Source organism: Habropoda laboriosa, unplaced genomic scaffold, assembly GCF_001263275.1.
Source record: "Habropoda laboriosa isolate 0110345459 unplaced genomic scaffold, ASM126327v1 scaffold556, whole genome shotgun sequence".
Lineage (NCBI taxonomy): Eukaryota > Metazoa > Arthropoda > Insecta > Hymenoptera > Apidae > Habropoda > Habropoda laboriosa.
The window spans coordinates 254,310-271,066 of NW_017100653.1; the positions used below are offsets into that span (position 1 = coordinate 254,310).

At 43.2% G+C, this 16,757-nt stretch overlaps 1 protein-coding gene across 1 annotated transcript in view; it reads right to left on the reverse strand.

Annotated features, from left to right (window-relative positions):
- Positions 1-16,757, reverse strand: part of LOC108576817 (glutamate receptor ionotropic, kainate 2-like) — a gene marked incomplete at its 5' end in the record, with an annotated part of 60,636 nt that overhangs the window by 17,118 nt on the left and 26,761 nt on the right. Inside the window, 9 exons of the mRNA XM_017939878.1 lie at positions 1,993-2,148; positions 2,895-3,010; positions 4,176-4,407; positions 5,889-6,087; positions 7,786-7,923; positions 9,818-9,981; positions 10,633-10,775; positions 11,544-11,835; positions 14,791-15,012. Of these exons, the coding sequence (XP_017795367.1) occupies positions 1,993-2,148; positions 2,895-3,010; positions 4,176-4,407; positions 5,889-6,087; positions 7,786-7,923; positions 9,818-9,981; positions 10,633-10,775; positions 11,544-11,835; positions 14,791-15,012 (1,662 nt within the window). The remainder of the gene's footprint in view (positions 1-1,992; positions 2,149-2,894; positions 3,011-4,175; positions 4,408-5,888; positions 6,088-7,785; positions 7,924-9,817; positions 9,982-10,632; positions 10,776-11,543; positions 11,836-14,790; positions 15,013-16,757) is intronic.

Here is a 16,757-nt window from a genome sequence, read left to right on the forward strand (position 1 = left end):
AATGTCGATCCGAGTTTAATCTTCTAACGGATCAAATTTGAACGAAACATGAGAATTTCGTAGATTCTAATAAATCGAAAAGGTGTCCATATTTTTGCAACATCCTCTGGAAAAATATCGTCCTTCCAATCGCAAAGTTGCGAAATTGTAAAAGTTTCATTTTGCAACGGAGAAAATATCTACTCGTACCTTCTCGATTAATACAAAATCACGGTTGCACCGATTTCATCCACCAACCGTGCAATTTATATGAGAAAATCGTTGCAAAGGTGGTTTCACGTTAATCGACAAACTGATTCTCTTCTCTCCCGAACAACGAATTTTCCGCAAGTTCGCTGTTGCAACGACGATATCTAGCGAATAGTCTGACTAAAAACAGAAAGACAAAAGAATTGCAAATTAATTCTCCGGAATAAGCGAGGCAGCGCAAAGAAGAAAAGTCTGGTATTTACGACGAGATCGGTGAAAAGAGGCTGAAATCGAGTCGATAGTGTACCGCGATCTTCGGGAGCTGCGCTCGGGGCGCACGGTTAAAACGATTAGCAGTTCCAGATTCGAACAAGTATCACGGCTACTCTCTGTTGCGGTCTGAAGTAGCGCGGTCCGAAGGGGGAACAGCAATACCTGACGTTTGTTGGCTCGTGGAATTGTTTGCTCTCGAGTACGCGAGGTCACCGGCGCAAAGCTGCATATCCGTATTTGTGGACGAGCCCTTCTCAAATACTTGCCTGTTTGCCTACCGCTTGAATGTACGCAAACGGCAGCTCGAATACATATTGTAGACACGCGAGCCCCGGCACGAGCTTTCTGCTCGCGTTTCTCCGGCCTCCCGCGCCTTAATTTCATTGTTGAGCCGCCCGCGCGGAATTTCTCCCTCGCAGAGAAAGGAAATTCTTTTGTTGCACGCGCGGCGCCACACTTTTCCTCCAACTTCGCGAGTATCGATGGATTCCGTTCTCTGTTTCACGGTTTCAGGAGGAAACTCTCGTTCTTTCTTTCGAACGTGTGCTCTTATATTCGTGATCGTCGAAATGGAACGAATTTATTTGCCGTTTTCTTTTGTTCACTTTCGAGGAAATTTCTCATCTACCGATTTTTCAGAAGTTATCGTACTTTCTTAGTTTCGTTCGAGGTGATTCGTTTAACGAGGAAGATCGACGGTGAAATATTTAGCAAGGATATCGTCGCTTTAATTCTGTCCTTTCTCTGCCTTATTTATCACGCTAAATGATATTTTCACTCGGCGACAGCAGAATGCACTCTGATATCGCTCCACTTCTCGATTGTCCTTTCTTCTTAACGATCGCGAGGTAAATACCCATAATCCCGAGGGCGAAGGCTCGAATTTAAATGGTAAATTCGAATCGATCAAACGCGATCCTTTTAAATCTTTTTACCCGCTTCTGTACTCTTCGACAGACTTCCGAACGGTGGAAAAGAAACGGACGGCGAAGTGGGAAGGGAAAAACTTGGAATACCAAATAAGCATCGTAGCCAGGGAACTATGGCGAAGTCAGCGCGAGTAATTACTCTAACCGAGAGAACAAAGACGCATTTACGCCACAGTATCTTTTCACTTATCTCGCGTTCTAAATTCTTTCCCCTGTCGGATAACAGACGAAGGAAAGACGGAAGACGAACGAGGAAAGGAACGCGAATTAGCAATTGCGATTATCAATCAACCGTTTCACTCTCTGGCTAGAACAAAGACTCTCTCTTTTTCTCTCTCTCTCTCTCTCTCTCTCTCTCTCTGTTTATTTCGTTCGCGTTCGTTGGTGATTTTCATCGATCACAGCGAGAAAACGATCAGACCCGAGTGGTTTTGTGGGTGCACCGTGACCATTAAAGAGGAACTCCACCATCGCGCGAACATCAACTGATGTATTCGCGCGGTATGTCGGGGTAGATCGCGTCGGGATCGAGGTGCGTGTTGGACGACGTTACTTCAGGCGCGATCACGCTCTCTTCGACGTGCTATCTGACCTCACTCACCCGTTCCTCAATGGCGACCTTCCGGCTTTTCCAGACGAACTCGCACACCGCGATCACGCAAGCGATCCCCATCCCGCCCATCAGCACCACGAACACCCCGCCGACGTTCGCCAGGCCTAGCTCGTTCGCCGTCGAGCTGCTCTTCGAGGTGTCGTCCTGGTAAAAAGAACAAGGAAAATTCGTTTGAAAATTTTCCGACAGCGATTTTCACGAGTGATTCTTCTCAGGAATTTTTCTTAATTAAATACCAACTGTAGAGTTGATGTGAACGAGAGGATCTTGCGATCTTACGATCACGCGAGAGGCGTTGAATTTAAATTACTATGCCTCAGAATTTGTTATTATTTCATGTGTACACTTTTACGATGGTCTCGCACGAGGTTTGATGTTTGGAATAAAATGATTAAAAGGGTTGTATTTTCTCGGAAGTATAAAACGAAGGTGAATGAAATTTGTAAGAGGAATGAAAAATAGTCGTAGTTACGATACGAAGAATTTCAGCACGTTACAGAATTACAACTATTTCTCATTTCGAAGAAGGTTTCATCTGTCTTGAACGAAGTATTCCACCGAGCACAAACAATTTAACAAAACACAGTAAACGCAACGAAGAACGGCACAATGCGATTCCCCTTGTCCGAGCAAACACAAAGCTTCGCCCTTTTAAATCTCCAGAAAGATGATCTTCAGGCAGAAAGTAGAAAAGATTTCGGCTGAACTGTGTCCGTACAACAACTACGTCCCGAAGCCACAGTTTTTGGCTAACAAATTCTAGCGACGAATAGTTTTGGCTTCTCGCGCTACGTTCTATCTACCCTTTTTTACTCGTATACGTTTTTTCAAAGAACGAAAATTTTTCGTCGTGCTTACTTATTGACTTCGGAAGATGTTTGCATGCTCACCCTGCAAGATCCTCCGCCACGTTTCTCCTTCCACCAGCGTGTCTTGAGCAAGTGCAGCTTCCCCTCTTCCTGCAGCTTGAGTATGGCGCCGCTTATGGCCGTTCTGTACGGCGAATCTGAAGTTCCAAGGTCGTTTTCAGCCACGCTCGTTCTCCATCTGGCTTTTATCGCGCGCGTGAAAGTTTTCGGCAAGTGTCGCCTCCGTTGGGCTGCTCGTGTCCTCGCGAGACCGATCGACCGCGACGATTTGGCGCGATCGTTTTCAACCCGACGTTCCTTCCGCACGCCGAGATGTCCGAAAACGTGGGGGATAAAGGTAACGGCGAAACGTGCGCAAACTTTGGGGATATTTGTCGACGAACCTTTTGGATCGCTGATGAAAATTTGTTAATCCTGGGCAAGAAGGGAGCTGCTAGGTTTGTCGAGGTTTGTTTGTGGAAGCAGGGACGTTTAATTTGTTTTCGCAACGAAGAAAGATCGAAAGTAGAAACTTCACGCGAGCATTTTACAGGGTGTTTCGTTACGATTTTCTTTATCTTCACGATTTGTAAAATGGATTTCATTGAAGTACGGTTTCAATTGTCAGCGAAGGTAAACTTTATTTCTCTGTCCAGCATGTTCACTAAAGAATTCATTCGAAGCGATTCTAGCGACAAAGGAAAATTCGAAGTCTCGTCTGAAAGCAATCTCTAAAACTGACTACAAAGAGTGTTTCATGACACTGGTCCGGACATTTGTTTTATCAAATCTCGTATGCAATTTTTATCTATCCTTTCGCGACAGATGTGTCCGTAACTAATAGGAACATACGTTTTGACACTTTGAAATTTATCTCACCCCTTAATACACTCGTAAGCTTCGTCTAAGCATCCCACAGAATTTCAACCTCATTTTCGAAGGACCCGAGTAAAACGATCTCCGTCGAACGATCTCGATCGATCGATCGTTTCCCCGCGCCGAGCGGAATATTTACCATAAATTGGTCAAAATTTCCGTGGAACGAACGCGAGAGCCCGTGTCCTTCTAATTCCCCCATAAATCCTACCCGACGAACGTGAAAAATTATCTTTCCGATTCGACGCCGTTTACCGTGGGACCATAAATCAAGGATGTTCCCGTCGATCGGCCGGAATAGCTCTCTGGCTCGCGCGTCTCTATCTCGTCGTGGGCTATTCGACCGTGTTTAATCGGCTAACACTCGAATCGAGAACCGACACGCGGAGTTTGTACCGTATCGCGTGACGACTGGTGGCCCTGGTGTTGGCCAGAAATTGCACTTACTTGGCGGCATCGCTATGCCGTATCCTTTCGAGTCCAAGAGGCCGCCGACTTGGGTGAGATCGCAGTTCCTCTCGATTACGTATTCGATAGAAGTGGATTCCATTAGGAACGCGTAGCTGCCTTTACCCTTGATCACCCGTTCCACGCCCTCGACGTTGCTCGTTGTAAATACGGTCGGCTTTGCTGAATCCATGAAGGACCACATGCGCTGGTACGTCGAGAAATTGGAATCCTAGATCAGGCCAGGAATTTCATGGTCGAGCACGCGTGCCATTAAACGATGGAACGTCGATCGAAATTGGTTAATCTTCAAGGAGGCCTATTACGCCCGTCACCACCCGTCTGCGGTTCCATGGAAATCATGGAGAACAACCCCCCCACTGTAACCACGATCGATACGTTTTGATGCGTGGCGGTTTCATCTTTGGTCGGCGGGAAACTTTGCTTCGCTGTTATCCTCGCTTGAAGATTAACCATCCACGACGTGCAGCGGTTTCCTTGAAATTTCCAGAGCTTGAGATGTTTGTGTAAGGATTTATCGAAAAATTCCAAGTGTATTCTGTGAATAGTTGTGAATTACAACCCTTTTTTGCAGATGGCCAAAATTGATAAATGCAATTTATCAATCTGAAAATTATCAATTTATAGGGTGGAATTTTTATTTTTAACATGGATAACGAAGAATGCATCGATAAAAGTGGCGATTAATTTTTTAAGGAGAATTTTAAGTAAGCGAAGTATAGATAATCGATATATTCGAATAAAGAGGAATTTAACCTACAGCTGAAAAATGCAGACAAATGATTTCATAGATTCACGTATCGCGCTAAACGCAAATAATTTTCACTTTAGCCGATTGAAATTGGTCGCGGAAGCAACTTGGGCGAACCACGGGTTGCTCATCGTTGAATTAAAATATTCGAAAAACACATCTCTAGAGACAGGGAAGCTTCCGTTCGTTCCCCTCTTCTTGTGTAATCTGTCGTAATAAAGTTTCATAATACCGAAATTAAACGAGAATTAGCGTTAAGTAATGGCTGCGATGTTTTCTCAAGCAACACGCGCTTTCTCCCGCTTTCCTCCTCGTTTCTTCCCCAGCTACACTCCCTGTAGAATTCCCTCCGATACAATTTCTGCGTGTTATTTGACATATAGCACACGATTCGTCGATGAAGGAAAATAACGCAATAGATCGTTGCACGTGAAATGGCGAATTCATAAATGGAACTTTAAACCACAATAACGTAATCAAGTGTAATTTTTATTAATCAAAAAAGGATTCAGGAGATTCGACAAATTTCATAATTCTTCCCTCGTTGTTGAATTCCTTTTTGCTAAAAAATGATCTAAATGCTCAAATTAGCGTTATGTTATCTATTCACTAACTGCTCCTACCTCGAATGCTGTATTAATATTTTCTGATACTTTCTCGTGTTTTAATTCCTAAAAAAAAAATCACTCGAATTTGAGTAAAATCCACGTTTCACCGTAACTTTTCTCACTTCAAACTCCGTCTCGATCTGAAACCTCTTGAAAGGAGCAAGTCTCGCGTTTAAAACAGCGTACTCCAGACTCCGCCTTTTCACGAAACAATCGACGCGATTCTATCGCGAACGCCGCATATTTGGTATTCAAGGACCACGGGAGGAAATCTCGACGAAATGATTACGTGGTCACGTGTATAGCGTTGGTAAGATATTCATGCGATCTTACCCTAAAAAAGGCCGCGGTGCTCCCTCCTTTGAGAGCGCCGTATTTGATTTTCGTCTGCTTGGCGAGATCCTCCGCGCTCTCGATCGGCGAATCCATCCTCTCGACGGTGAGGAACGCGGCCAAGTTGGCAGTGTACGAAGAGATCATGATCAAAGTGAAGAACCACCACATGCCCGCCACTATGCGAGTTGACACGGCCCTGGGAAAGAAGAATTCGGCCGGTGCAGTCGGAATTTCCTGGATGCTATTCGAACGCGCGTCGTCTCCTCTCCCGTATGAATTTAAAGTAAGCGCCCGCGCTTCGTATTTGTTGAAAGATCGAATCTCGATATCTTGGAACGTACGCCGTCGCGTTTGAAGTATCGCTACGAAGTTCTCGATTGTAGAGTATATAGGCTTATGCACGTAAGTCTAATCTCTTTTTTTTTCTATTTCTGCTTCGTAATTGTATTTCAAACAGCATCGTATCACGATACATATACATACACTGCCGCTCATGGAAGTATGGACACTTCGCCAAAGGAGGATTTTTTGACGAAAATTTCATTTTAAAAGTCCTTAATTCGTTTTTGTTGCATTATTTATGCATAATTCGTTAATTTTGATGTTTATCAAGGAAAGAACTGACCAAAAATAAAATTATTTTGTATTAAGCAATTCCTGCATTTATCCTTTCTTTTAATTCCCAAGTGTCCATACTTCCATGAGCGGTAGTGTATGTACATGTACAAAGTTATCAGTATTGAGCTTAAAACTACGTTAAACCAATATATCTACATGGTCTAAATGCGTCAAAGGAATTAGACACACCAAGCTTCTACGTGAAACAATTTCATGCATCTCACACAATCTCTTTGTCCAATCTACTACGCATAACAGTGAACTAAATGCCAATCTGAATAAAATAGAAACTACGATAACCGTTCGAGGATAGGGGCCGTATCGTAGGAAGTCTCGGATAACGAAAATGATGAATTCTCTCATCCGACGAATGTTTGGAAAGTGTTTGGATGTTCCGCGCGGTTAAAAAGCTGTTGCTGCTTCCCATAAAAAAAAAAAAAATTTACTCTGTTCGTCAATACCAGAACTCGTATCGAACTGTCGCGTCGCTTTATTCACTCGTCTGATAAATCCACGCGAATTCCACGTATGATTCTCGAACGTGTTAAACGTTTTCAACGGAGAAAACGGAATCGTCGATTCGCGACGTCTGAACTGTTATACGGTGGCGGTGGCGGCTTCACCACCGTGAAGTTTCAACCCAACTTATCGGACCTTTCACGGTGCATCGTTTCCCGGTTACTTCGCGGTATCAGCTTCTTACGGGGCACTCTGGGGAGCAGCAACAACTTCCATTAAACGAAACGTCTTTGTCGTCTTTGTTGTCGTCCGTGTCGCTGTCGACGAGACAGAGCGGTAGCGCTAGCGATAGCAAAGCACGTCGGCAAGTTTCAACACGCGAACGTGATCGGTTGCAGCAAGCCTACGATATAGCATATCCAGGCTATCGTTACATAACACTGGGTAGCACCTACGGCCCCGAATCTCGTTCTCTATATTCCCCTTTCCCCGCCCCATCCCTCTCTCTCAGCCCTTTTGCTAAACTTCTATCACCTTGTGTACCCAGGTGAATCGTTCGCGACTATAGTTAACTAGTTGAAACGCTCGAGAATCTCTATCTCTATCTAGCTTTCTCTCTCTCTCTCTCTCTCTTTATCTGGTTCTCTGTGTTGTTGCTTCGGAGAGGTAATTCACGAGACGAATCGAACGGAAATGATCTGACGCGTATAGAGATACGTACACACACACAGAGAGAGAGAAACGTGTGTAGAGAGGATGCTATATCGTTTATTATTACGTTGCTCTTGGCTGGCTGTGTTTTCTTCGTTTCACTTACTTCGGCGCTATATCAGAGCCTTGCTGCATGAGCGAGCCTATGGTGAACCAGAGCGAGTTCATCAGGGTGAACTCGTTCTCGAGGACCTCGGACTGTCCGTTGCACGGATGGGGATTCTCCCACTCGTAGGGGCTGAACCTGCAGACACGTGAAAGGAGAAGGGAGAGGATTAGACCTCAGAGTCGCAGAACGCGCGCGACACCACGGAGACGATCGATGCATGTCACCCCCGGGGAGGCCTCCGATTCGTCCGATTCCACCGGTTCGATTTGTCCTTCTGATCGGCTCTCCCTCTATATATAGGTACCAAACCGGCCAACTTTACCGCTCGAAATGGTTCCTCTGTTTTTTTAGAATTACAAGGGAACGGTTCCTGCATGGAAGTTGCGCGGCTTTGCGGAGGATTCGGGGAGATTTAGGTTGAGACGTTAAGGAGACATTAAGGTCACCGCCGGATTTTTTTCTTTCTTTCGCTCTCTTTTTCTTCCGGGGATTTTGCATCCTTCTTTTCTTCGTTTTTTCTTGTTGCTGCTTGATAGCAGTTTTTAAGGGGTGCAGCGGGCTTTTTCTGGGGAAAATATCGAGGGGGCTTCACGCGAAATTAAACCGTGTTGTACGTTCTTTGTTTGACGCGTGCTGCAATCTTTTTTCTAAATGGAACTGTACATATTTTTTTTCTGTAAACTGATCGAAGACTAAATAAATCACCATCTTAACGACTTACTTTCATTCAGAGTATCAGAATATTGTCGAATATTGTTAAAAAATCGCTACCAGGTATTAGTATTGTAAAATTAAAGTTTTAAGGCCCTTCCGTGTGGCTTTCATTTGTAATTCTAAAAGTAGAGGAATAAGAATACTTTTTCATCGACTACATTATTCGATTTTTATCGCTGATCTTATCGGTTATTGCGGTACTGTGAAACAACGTTATCAGTAATTAGTAGACAGTGTTTTTTAAGAACTCATGTAGAAATTGTCGCATACGTGATGTTTCTTTTAGGTCCGAAACGTATCTACGACTCTGAGAATCGTACGTCCGCTCGTTAATCGATATTCACTTAAGTCTTGTAAATACTAGACACGTTAAGGAGAGATCGCCAGGCAAACCTTAATCCCCGTCCCTTTTTTTATACCTTCCCCACTAAAATAAGTGCATCAGAATCAGTTTTACTACCGAAGAGCCATAAAAATCTTTCCGCGACACAATAAAATACTTTGAGGAAAACGAATTAAATTTTTATATCTTCACCGGAAGCTTTTCGTTCAACTCCCGCTTTCTTCCTCCCTCAAAGGAACATTTATCTTCATTTTGATTTCTCCATAAAAATCTTTCGATCACCTCGGCTTACATATTCATCCTACTTCACAATTCCAAATATTTCCAAACTAAATCTCTCCAACGATAAATTGAAAATATTTGCTCAACGATCTCCCCTTAAAGAAAAAGAACACTCCTTCTTCGTTCCGCGACGCGTTCAGCTCGCGATACTCGGGAACTGGTCTAAATCGCGACAGCGAGAGTAACCCGAACGAAACAGACTGTGAACGCTGTGACAGGTCCGTTCCGCTAAATAATTCGTCCCTACTTGGTCCGCCTAAACGAGCACGTTTGTTTCTGGGGCTGTGAGTTCGTGGGACGCGGCGAACAAGTAAATGGTAACGAAAAGTGGATCGTAGTTGGTTACGTAGTCGTCGGTTTTCGATTAACATGCGTTCAGTCGACGATACGCCCGTCCAAATGACGGGAGAGAGAGAAGAGAACAAACGGTGGTTTTAGATCGGATACACAACGAAACCAGGTATGCAGAAGGTAACGGCAGTGAACGAACGAAACCAATGGAGAGGGAGAAAACAATCAACGAAAACAGAAGAGAAAGTAAAACGAGTTAAATAGACAAAAAGGGAAAAAACGTAAGAAGAAACCAAGAAAAAAAAAAAGGGAACACAGGGACGTAAGAAAAAAAAAAGAAGAAGAAGAAGAACAGAATAACGACGTTCAAGCGACCGTGATGCCAATCTAACGGCTTACTTGGGCAGAATGTCACAGCCCTGCCGCATTAAGGATCCGATGGTGAACCACATGCAGTTGAGCAGCTTGAAGCGATTCTCCAGATGGTCCGGGTTTTTGTTGCACGGATGAGGATTGTACCACTCGTACGGGGTGAATCTAAACTGATCAACTCTAGACAACGTCTGTTTCCTTTTTCTTTATTTGTTTGTTTGTTTTTTTTTTTTCAGCTGAACGCATCTGTCTTCCACCGGATCGTTCGCCATTTACGTATGAAGATTAGCCGCGTGGCGAGTAGGGAAAAAGAGGTCGAACGGAATGCGACAAGTTAGCTTATTCCGTCCGTTCCTTCCTTCTATCCGATCTTATTCCCCTTTTGTTCGCGTAACCGGACTCGGTCGTATTCGACTCGTATCCGTGAAATTAGAATTGCCGCCCTTTTTAAGCGCGAACACCGCGGAATTAAACGGACTTGTATCGGAAGGATCGTCTAGGAAGAGAAACGTGCCGTAGAAATTCTATTCCCGCTTTGTAAATTTCTCCTCGTAGATAGCGGAAGTTGCGCGTGTATTTAAATATCCGAAGCGATTGAAAGAAGAGGAGCTTGTATCGCGAATAATGATCAATTTAATCCGCGGTTTTAATCGGTATTGTTCCCGTATCCGGAGAATCACGCGGGGGAAAATGTGTCGTGTTCCGTTGAGTGACGGAAGTCTGATCGAGCGGAGCGAAGTATGTTAGGCGAGGGGATTCGTGTTCCCATCGGATCGTTCCGATACGAAATTTCACCGGTGCCGGTACAATATTTTTATCGGAGCTTGGCAAAATGGATTCACTTGCCTGGCGAGTATGAAGAGAAGCACAGAGACGCCCAGATAAGCTGTCGCCATATAAATCCAAACGTCGAGGCTGAGCGGGCTGAGGAACGAGAACAGATTCGGCGGCTGCTTTATAGGCTTACGATACAGTATGCTGATCCCTGAAAATTTCAGATCGCACGTGGTAAATCCGTCGTAAAATTCAGGAATTAGAGTTTTATTTTTAGTGGACGCAACATGAGTACGATAAAATGATTGAAATAATTGGTGATCCAATAAAAAAGAAAATTGTCTACTCCGTGTTTCGCAAGAATTAAACTAAATTGCTCAAGCTACGTTTGATCGTTTAGTGAACTGTTTTAATTTGATATAATTGAAATTTAATAAACTTTAGATAATGTTCAAATTTAATAAACTGACAGTCAACTTTACACTTTTATTATTTTATTGTCGATGCAAGAAAGACGTTACAATAATAATAGTAATAGTATTGATAATAAACGTGAGAGTGTTTAAAAAAAATATAGGTTAGAATAATTTTGAAAATATCAATCATGCTTCGTAGCTTCCCGAAGGTAACACGACGCCCAAGCTAAATATTTGATACGACTCCGGCTGAATCTCGTTTTACCGAGCAAAACCAAAGTAGCGCCTTTGAGGAAGAATAAAAATAATAATCCGCGAATTCGCTTGCAGATTGATCAATTCCCATCCCGATCATCGTGATTCAAATTTTCCGCCGCTTCTATGCGAGAAATCTCACGTGGATCTTCCCCCGGGGATTCGTTGAACCGCGAGGTTATCAAAAATCGCGGAACCACGCAGCCGAGAGATCTCTCGCATATAGGTTTTAGCGGTCGTTAAATCAATCCCCCGCGATTGGCGAAGGTAGAGAGCGTAGTCGTTGATCAAACACAGTCGGGGCTCACCTAGGTTCATGAAAGGCATGGTGAAGTCGACCGCTTGCTCTCGATCGTACGTGATAGTGAGATCGGCGATCGCTAGGTCTGCCTTCTGATCGAGCAGTTCTTTCATCATACCGTCCCACTCTTTCGTTTTCTTGTTGTAAGAGCCGTACCGTCCGTCCGGCACCAGACGGAACGTGTAATTGAAGCCGAGGATCCTTGATATCTCGAAAATCAAGTCGACGCTGTAACCCTCGAACTGTGCGTTTCCGGTGAGCTTCTCGCTCGAGTCCTTCCTCATGCAGTACGGTGCGCTCTACGAGGTAATGACCTCATGTCACTAATCGGATACGCAATTCTACGAATTCCTCTATGTATCACGTGGTAACTAGATCTTCGTGTGTGAAAGAAGCATACCGCGGTCGTTGAATTAGCGAAGGAGATTAGTAAGGAGATGAATACGAGAAGTGTGGGTACATGTGTCTTGACACATTTGCTGTCCACTGATTTACACGTGACTCGAGAGCGTTCGAACTCGAAATATGTGTATTTGTTTTTTATACAGAAAAGGAATATGTTTGAATTATTATGAAACTCGTTAAATTAATAGTGCAAAATGTAGTGCAAAATAATTTTTAATTTTTTTGGACGATTAAATTAAGCTAACTTTGTACTCGTACTCTTCAAACAACGAACGCGTAACTTTGTTTCAGTTTTCACATTAATTAGGGTTTAAAGAAATGTATTAATTTCGGACTAAAATATGCTCAGGAAAGAATCTTACACAGAGTGTAACATAATTGAAAACTCTGAAAGTGAGAACTCCGAAATTATAGACAATTCCCTACAAGACGCGTTACGAACATATTCAAATAAATTTGTGAATGCGAATATAAATAAATGTGTGATCATAGGAGGCAATGAAATGCAACGAAAGCTGACTCTACGAAATTTCACATTCGCCCAGGCTTCGTAACTCGACGAACATGATAATTCTGTACTCGCACTTGAGCTATTTTCACGCTGCAATGCCGGTTAATTAACGCAGTCGTGATTTTCGGCGATCGCGAATTCAATACGCATATTCACGTGCTCGCAAATGAAAGGATTGCGTTCTCATGTCAACGGGATCTTTTTCTTTCTTTCTTCGATCGAAGAGAAAGAACCGACGATACACTGCCCAGTTGAGAGAATGGAAAAAATTGCGGAGTTATTTGGGGATTGCGAATACGTGCCGGTTGAAAGGCCCACGAGTTTAGAATTCCGCGTGTCGCTTGTGAAATGACGCGTTTACGCGAAATGTGGTAACTAAATGCCGGCACTGACGAGGAATTTCGGAGGAGGCTCGCGGAAATTGATGTGGGGAACGTGCGTGGCCGATTTTCGGAAAAACTCGGTCAGCAGCTCGTGATACGGAAACACGTAATCGCGATTAAAAACGACGAAGGTAGAGTTAGTACGCTATACTTAAAGCTCGAGGTATCTCGTGTTTACCAATGATCACCTTAATTGAAAATTTTAATTAAGTTTCATGTTTGACGTGCGACTTTATTTCTTAAATCAAAATATGCTGATAAGAGGCGACATTGAAATTCATAAAAATCCTTTTATATATTTAAAAAAAAATAACGTTTTGAACTACAAATTTTTTAAGAGTTACACAGAAACATTTATTACACGAATTAACTCAGGCAAATACACGTAGCAATTTTGAAAAATTACAAATTCGTCGATATAGTTAAATAAAGTTTTCATACCGCGTAGAAGTCTGAACAAAATTTGCAAAATGCAGACAAAACTCTTCTTCGTACACGAAGTACAATACTTGATAAAAAAAAGCTACAAAAAAGGTGAACTAGTAACTGTAGAACTACGCAGTGGTAACGAAAGGGTTAAATTTCTTATCGTTCCGTCTACCTTTAAAATTCTCCCGCGTACACCGCCGATTAATTCGCGAAAACTCTCGAAACGTGGACGAAAAATCGCGACCCCGTCGGACTGTGCAATTTGCCAGACCATCTAATGCCAGACTTAAAGAGAGCGCCGGAAACTCGGGCGCGACTTTGGAGTGCGCGGCGAATTAACATGGCTCGTTATTCAAGCACGTCCGCGGGAAATCCGATTAATATCAGCCGTAAATACAGAACGCTTAGACGTTTAAAGAGGCCGGGCGTTAGATTGTTTAAGTTTGCAAGCGGCGTCGCACCGGTCTCCTTGGTCCTCGGCGACGAGCACCCTTATCTTCGTGGCTGCGCACCGCGAAACTCGACGTCCTCGTCCGCCAGACACTTCTCCCCCGGCTGAACTTTCCAGCCAGTTAATACATTCGCGAGCAGTGCATTACTTGTCGCCGCAATTAGCGCGAGAATAAGTAACGCGGCCGGTCGGCCTGCGCCGCGAGGGCTTCAATTAAATCGCGTATCCCCGGCCGACTTTCTTCTTCTCCGCAGGAACGGACAAAGAGGAAGAGAGAGTAGAGAAAGTAACCGGAGGGGAGAGGAGGAGCAGGAGAAAAAGGAAAAAAGCTAACGAGCTGGCGAGAGGACGGCGAAGGAAAAAGGAAAAGGAAGTTTCTCGCTTCCGCGTGGCGTTCGTTCAACTCCGTTTCTGTTTCCTTTTCATTCCGGAAAAACAAACAGTCGGGATTTTAACGATACACGAATGATTTACGTGGCCGCCACGGTGAAGCAGCTTAGACGAGAGGAGAAGTTTTTTCAAATCTAGAGTGCAGCCAGATTTGAGAAAATCACTTTAGTTGATTGAAACGAGCCTGAAATGTCGGTGTTTTGCGTACTTTGAAAAGTGGACCTCAGGTTTTTCAGGGTGTATCGTGTGTGTGGGTGATGCTTAGATACGTGTGTACGTTAATTTCTGTTCATTTAAGGATTAATGTAAACGTTTCTGCTTGCACATGAGGTTTGAAGGGTGCGGTACAGTGACTGAGAAAATGAATCTGTACGTAATATAGTCTCTCTCCCGTTTGTGAATGGATAACTAAATTAGCTATGAATTTAAAATTCCCAGTTTAATGAGAAGAGCACGGTTGCTTGGCTCTCTTGATTTTCCCGGTTTTATAACGGCGGCGAAACATTTTACAGAAATTTTCCTGGTATCGTAAAGCTCGTATTCTTTATATTATAATCTGCACAGCTCGCACGTTTGTCACATTTATTACACACGTGTGGTTTAAGTGTTTCGTAGAATTGGAATTTATCGCGCTTAATTTACAGAGAAATTTAAAGCAACGCGAGTATTCTTCGCAATCACTCACCAATATGGTCGTCACGATGAAAGTTTTGTTCTGAAGATTTTCCACGATCTGAGTGTACTCCTCTTTGTAACTTCTCGTGAAATTTATGCCTTTCGTGCTGTTCCATGTCCCGATCTTCTTCAATCCCTCCTTGTTATTCAGTTCGATGATATCCAGAATGAAGTCCGAACGGAATCCTTGGTGATCGAACTTGATAATTCCTGTCAATCCAGTCATTTCGACCTGAGAACAGTAATTACATACTTTTTATGATTTTTTATCGTCCAAATGTTGTTAATTTTTGATATCCTTTGTAAAATCGAGAGATTAAAATATAAGGATTATGCTGATCTTCCAAAAAAGTCTTCTTTTACAATTTTAAACGAATACACGCGAATAACGCGTGTAAGTAGAATAAGACACTGGTCAGACATCCGAGATATCTGAATTTCTTTCGAGGATCTTATTTATATTGTCAGTGGTTAATTTTACATATTCATTGCATATTTTCCACTGTTTATTCCCATTTATATTCTGTCAATATTGCAAAATGAATTTAATTAACATTCTACCAAGCTCAAGAACCAATTACATGTCACCATTCGCCATCTAATTAATGCAAAATAGTGGTCCAAGAACTTGCTTTCTAATTCACCAAAATCAATCTACCACCTTTAAAAAAACAAGGAATTCTTAATAAAGTTCAAGAAGAAGCAATCTTTCGAATAAAAAAAAAAAACAAACATCCAATTACAATATCCTCGCAGCTTACGCTTCGCCTCTTTGAGGCCTTTGCATTCTTCATACAAGAGACGGACAGGCGGTGTTCAATATTTACAATCGAGAGCAATTCGAAACGTTAAAGTAGGCAGCTGGTGGCTGATCGCTTTCGAAGCGCGTCGAGCACGGGTGCAATATGAACTGCATGTTTGCGGAAGCGGGCTGCTCGATGTAATTAAACACGAAATTCTCGGTGACTAGTTCTAATCAACTGGTCACGGGCGTGTCGCATGATTAAACCTGGACCTCGAAATCAGCGTTTCGAACGATCTGTGCCTTTCGGTCTCCATTTTTTCTTTCTCTCTCTCTCTCTCTCTCCATCTCCTCGATTTGTTCGATCCGCTTGAATCGGGGAAATTTCGCAGCAGTCGAGCGGAAAAACATCCGGTTTTGTCCCACGAATCCGGCTGGAATCGCGTCGCGTAACCGAGCGTTGATCGCTTCGCGACAAGGGATCGCGATAAATCCTGTGTGTCGCGTCAAACAGCCGTAGGAAAATTGGCGAGCGCGACCATTACCTGCATAATTACTGGGTCAGCTTTAATACGAATTTTCGACAGCAAATTTCTCCCGTCCGGTGGAGACCTCGGTTGTTCTACGTTACGTGTCGCGTAATTAGTCGAATTGAAGAGCGACATCGCGATAAGAAAAGTAGGTATGTACCTACTTGCCGAGAAATGATTTTTCTATTGGAGCAAATGTTACAATCCAGTTTACGCGTAACGAGATCGCGATTGTTCGAAATTCATCGGCCTCGTTCTGTCGGATCTCGTGTTTGATCAATACACAGTAATACTGGCGGGGCATCGTTAGCGGAAGCAAATATTAAAAAAAAAAAAGAAGAGGTAAAAAAGAGAATCGAAATAGCCAGGGATGAAAAATAATTATCGGAGCCATGCGCGCGACTCGTTATTGCCTAGCCTGATTTTTGACATAACCGAGCGCGTTTATGTTTGCCTTTTCAGTGCGGTACCAGTGTTTCGGTGTACTTCATTCACGCTCCGTTGTTTGAACGTTGTTTATTCCACATTTCCCAGAACTAATGACGCGTCTATTTATTCGCGTATTACCCTCCTTCGAAGCCTCGTATAAAATCAATTCATCTCGTATGCAAATTGTTCGCACGAGATAGAGCAACAGGAAAAAATTGGATCGTTATACAATTGGATGTTCTTTTTGTTTTTCTGCGTTACAATGAACGAAAATAT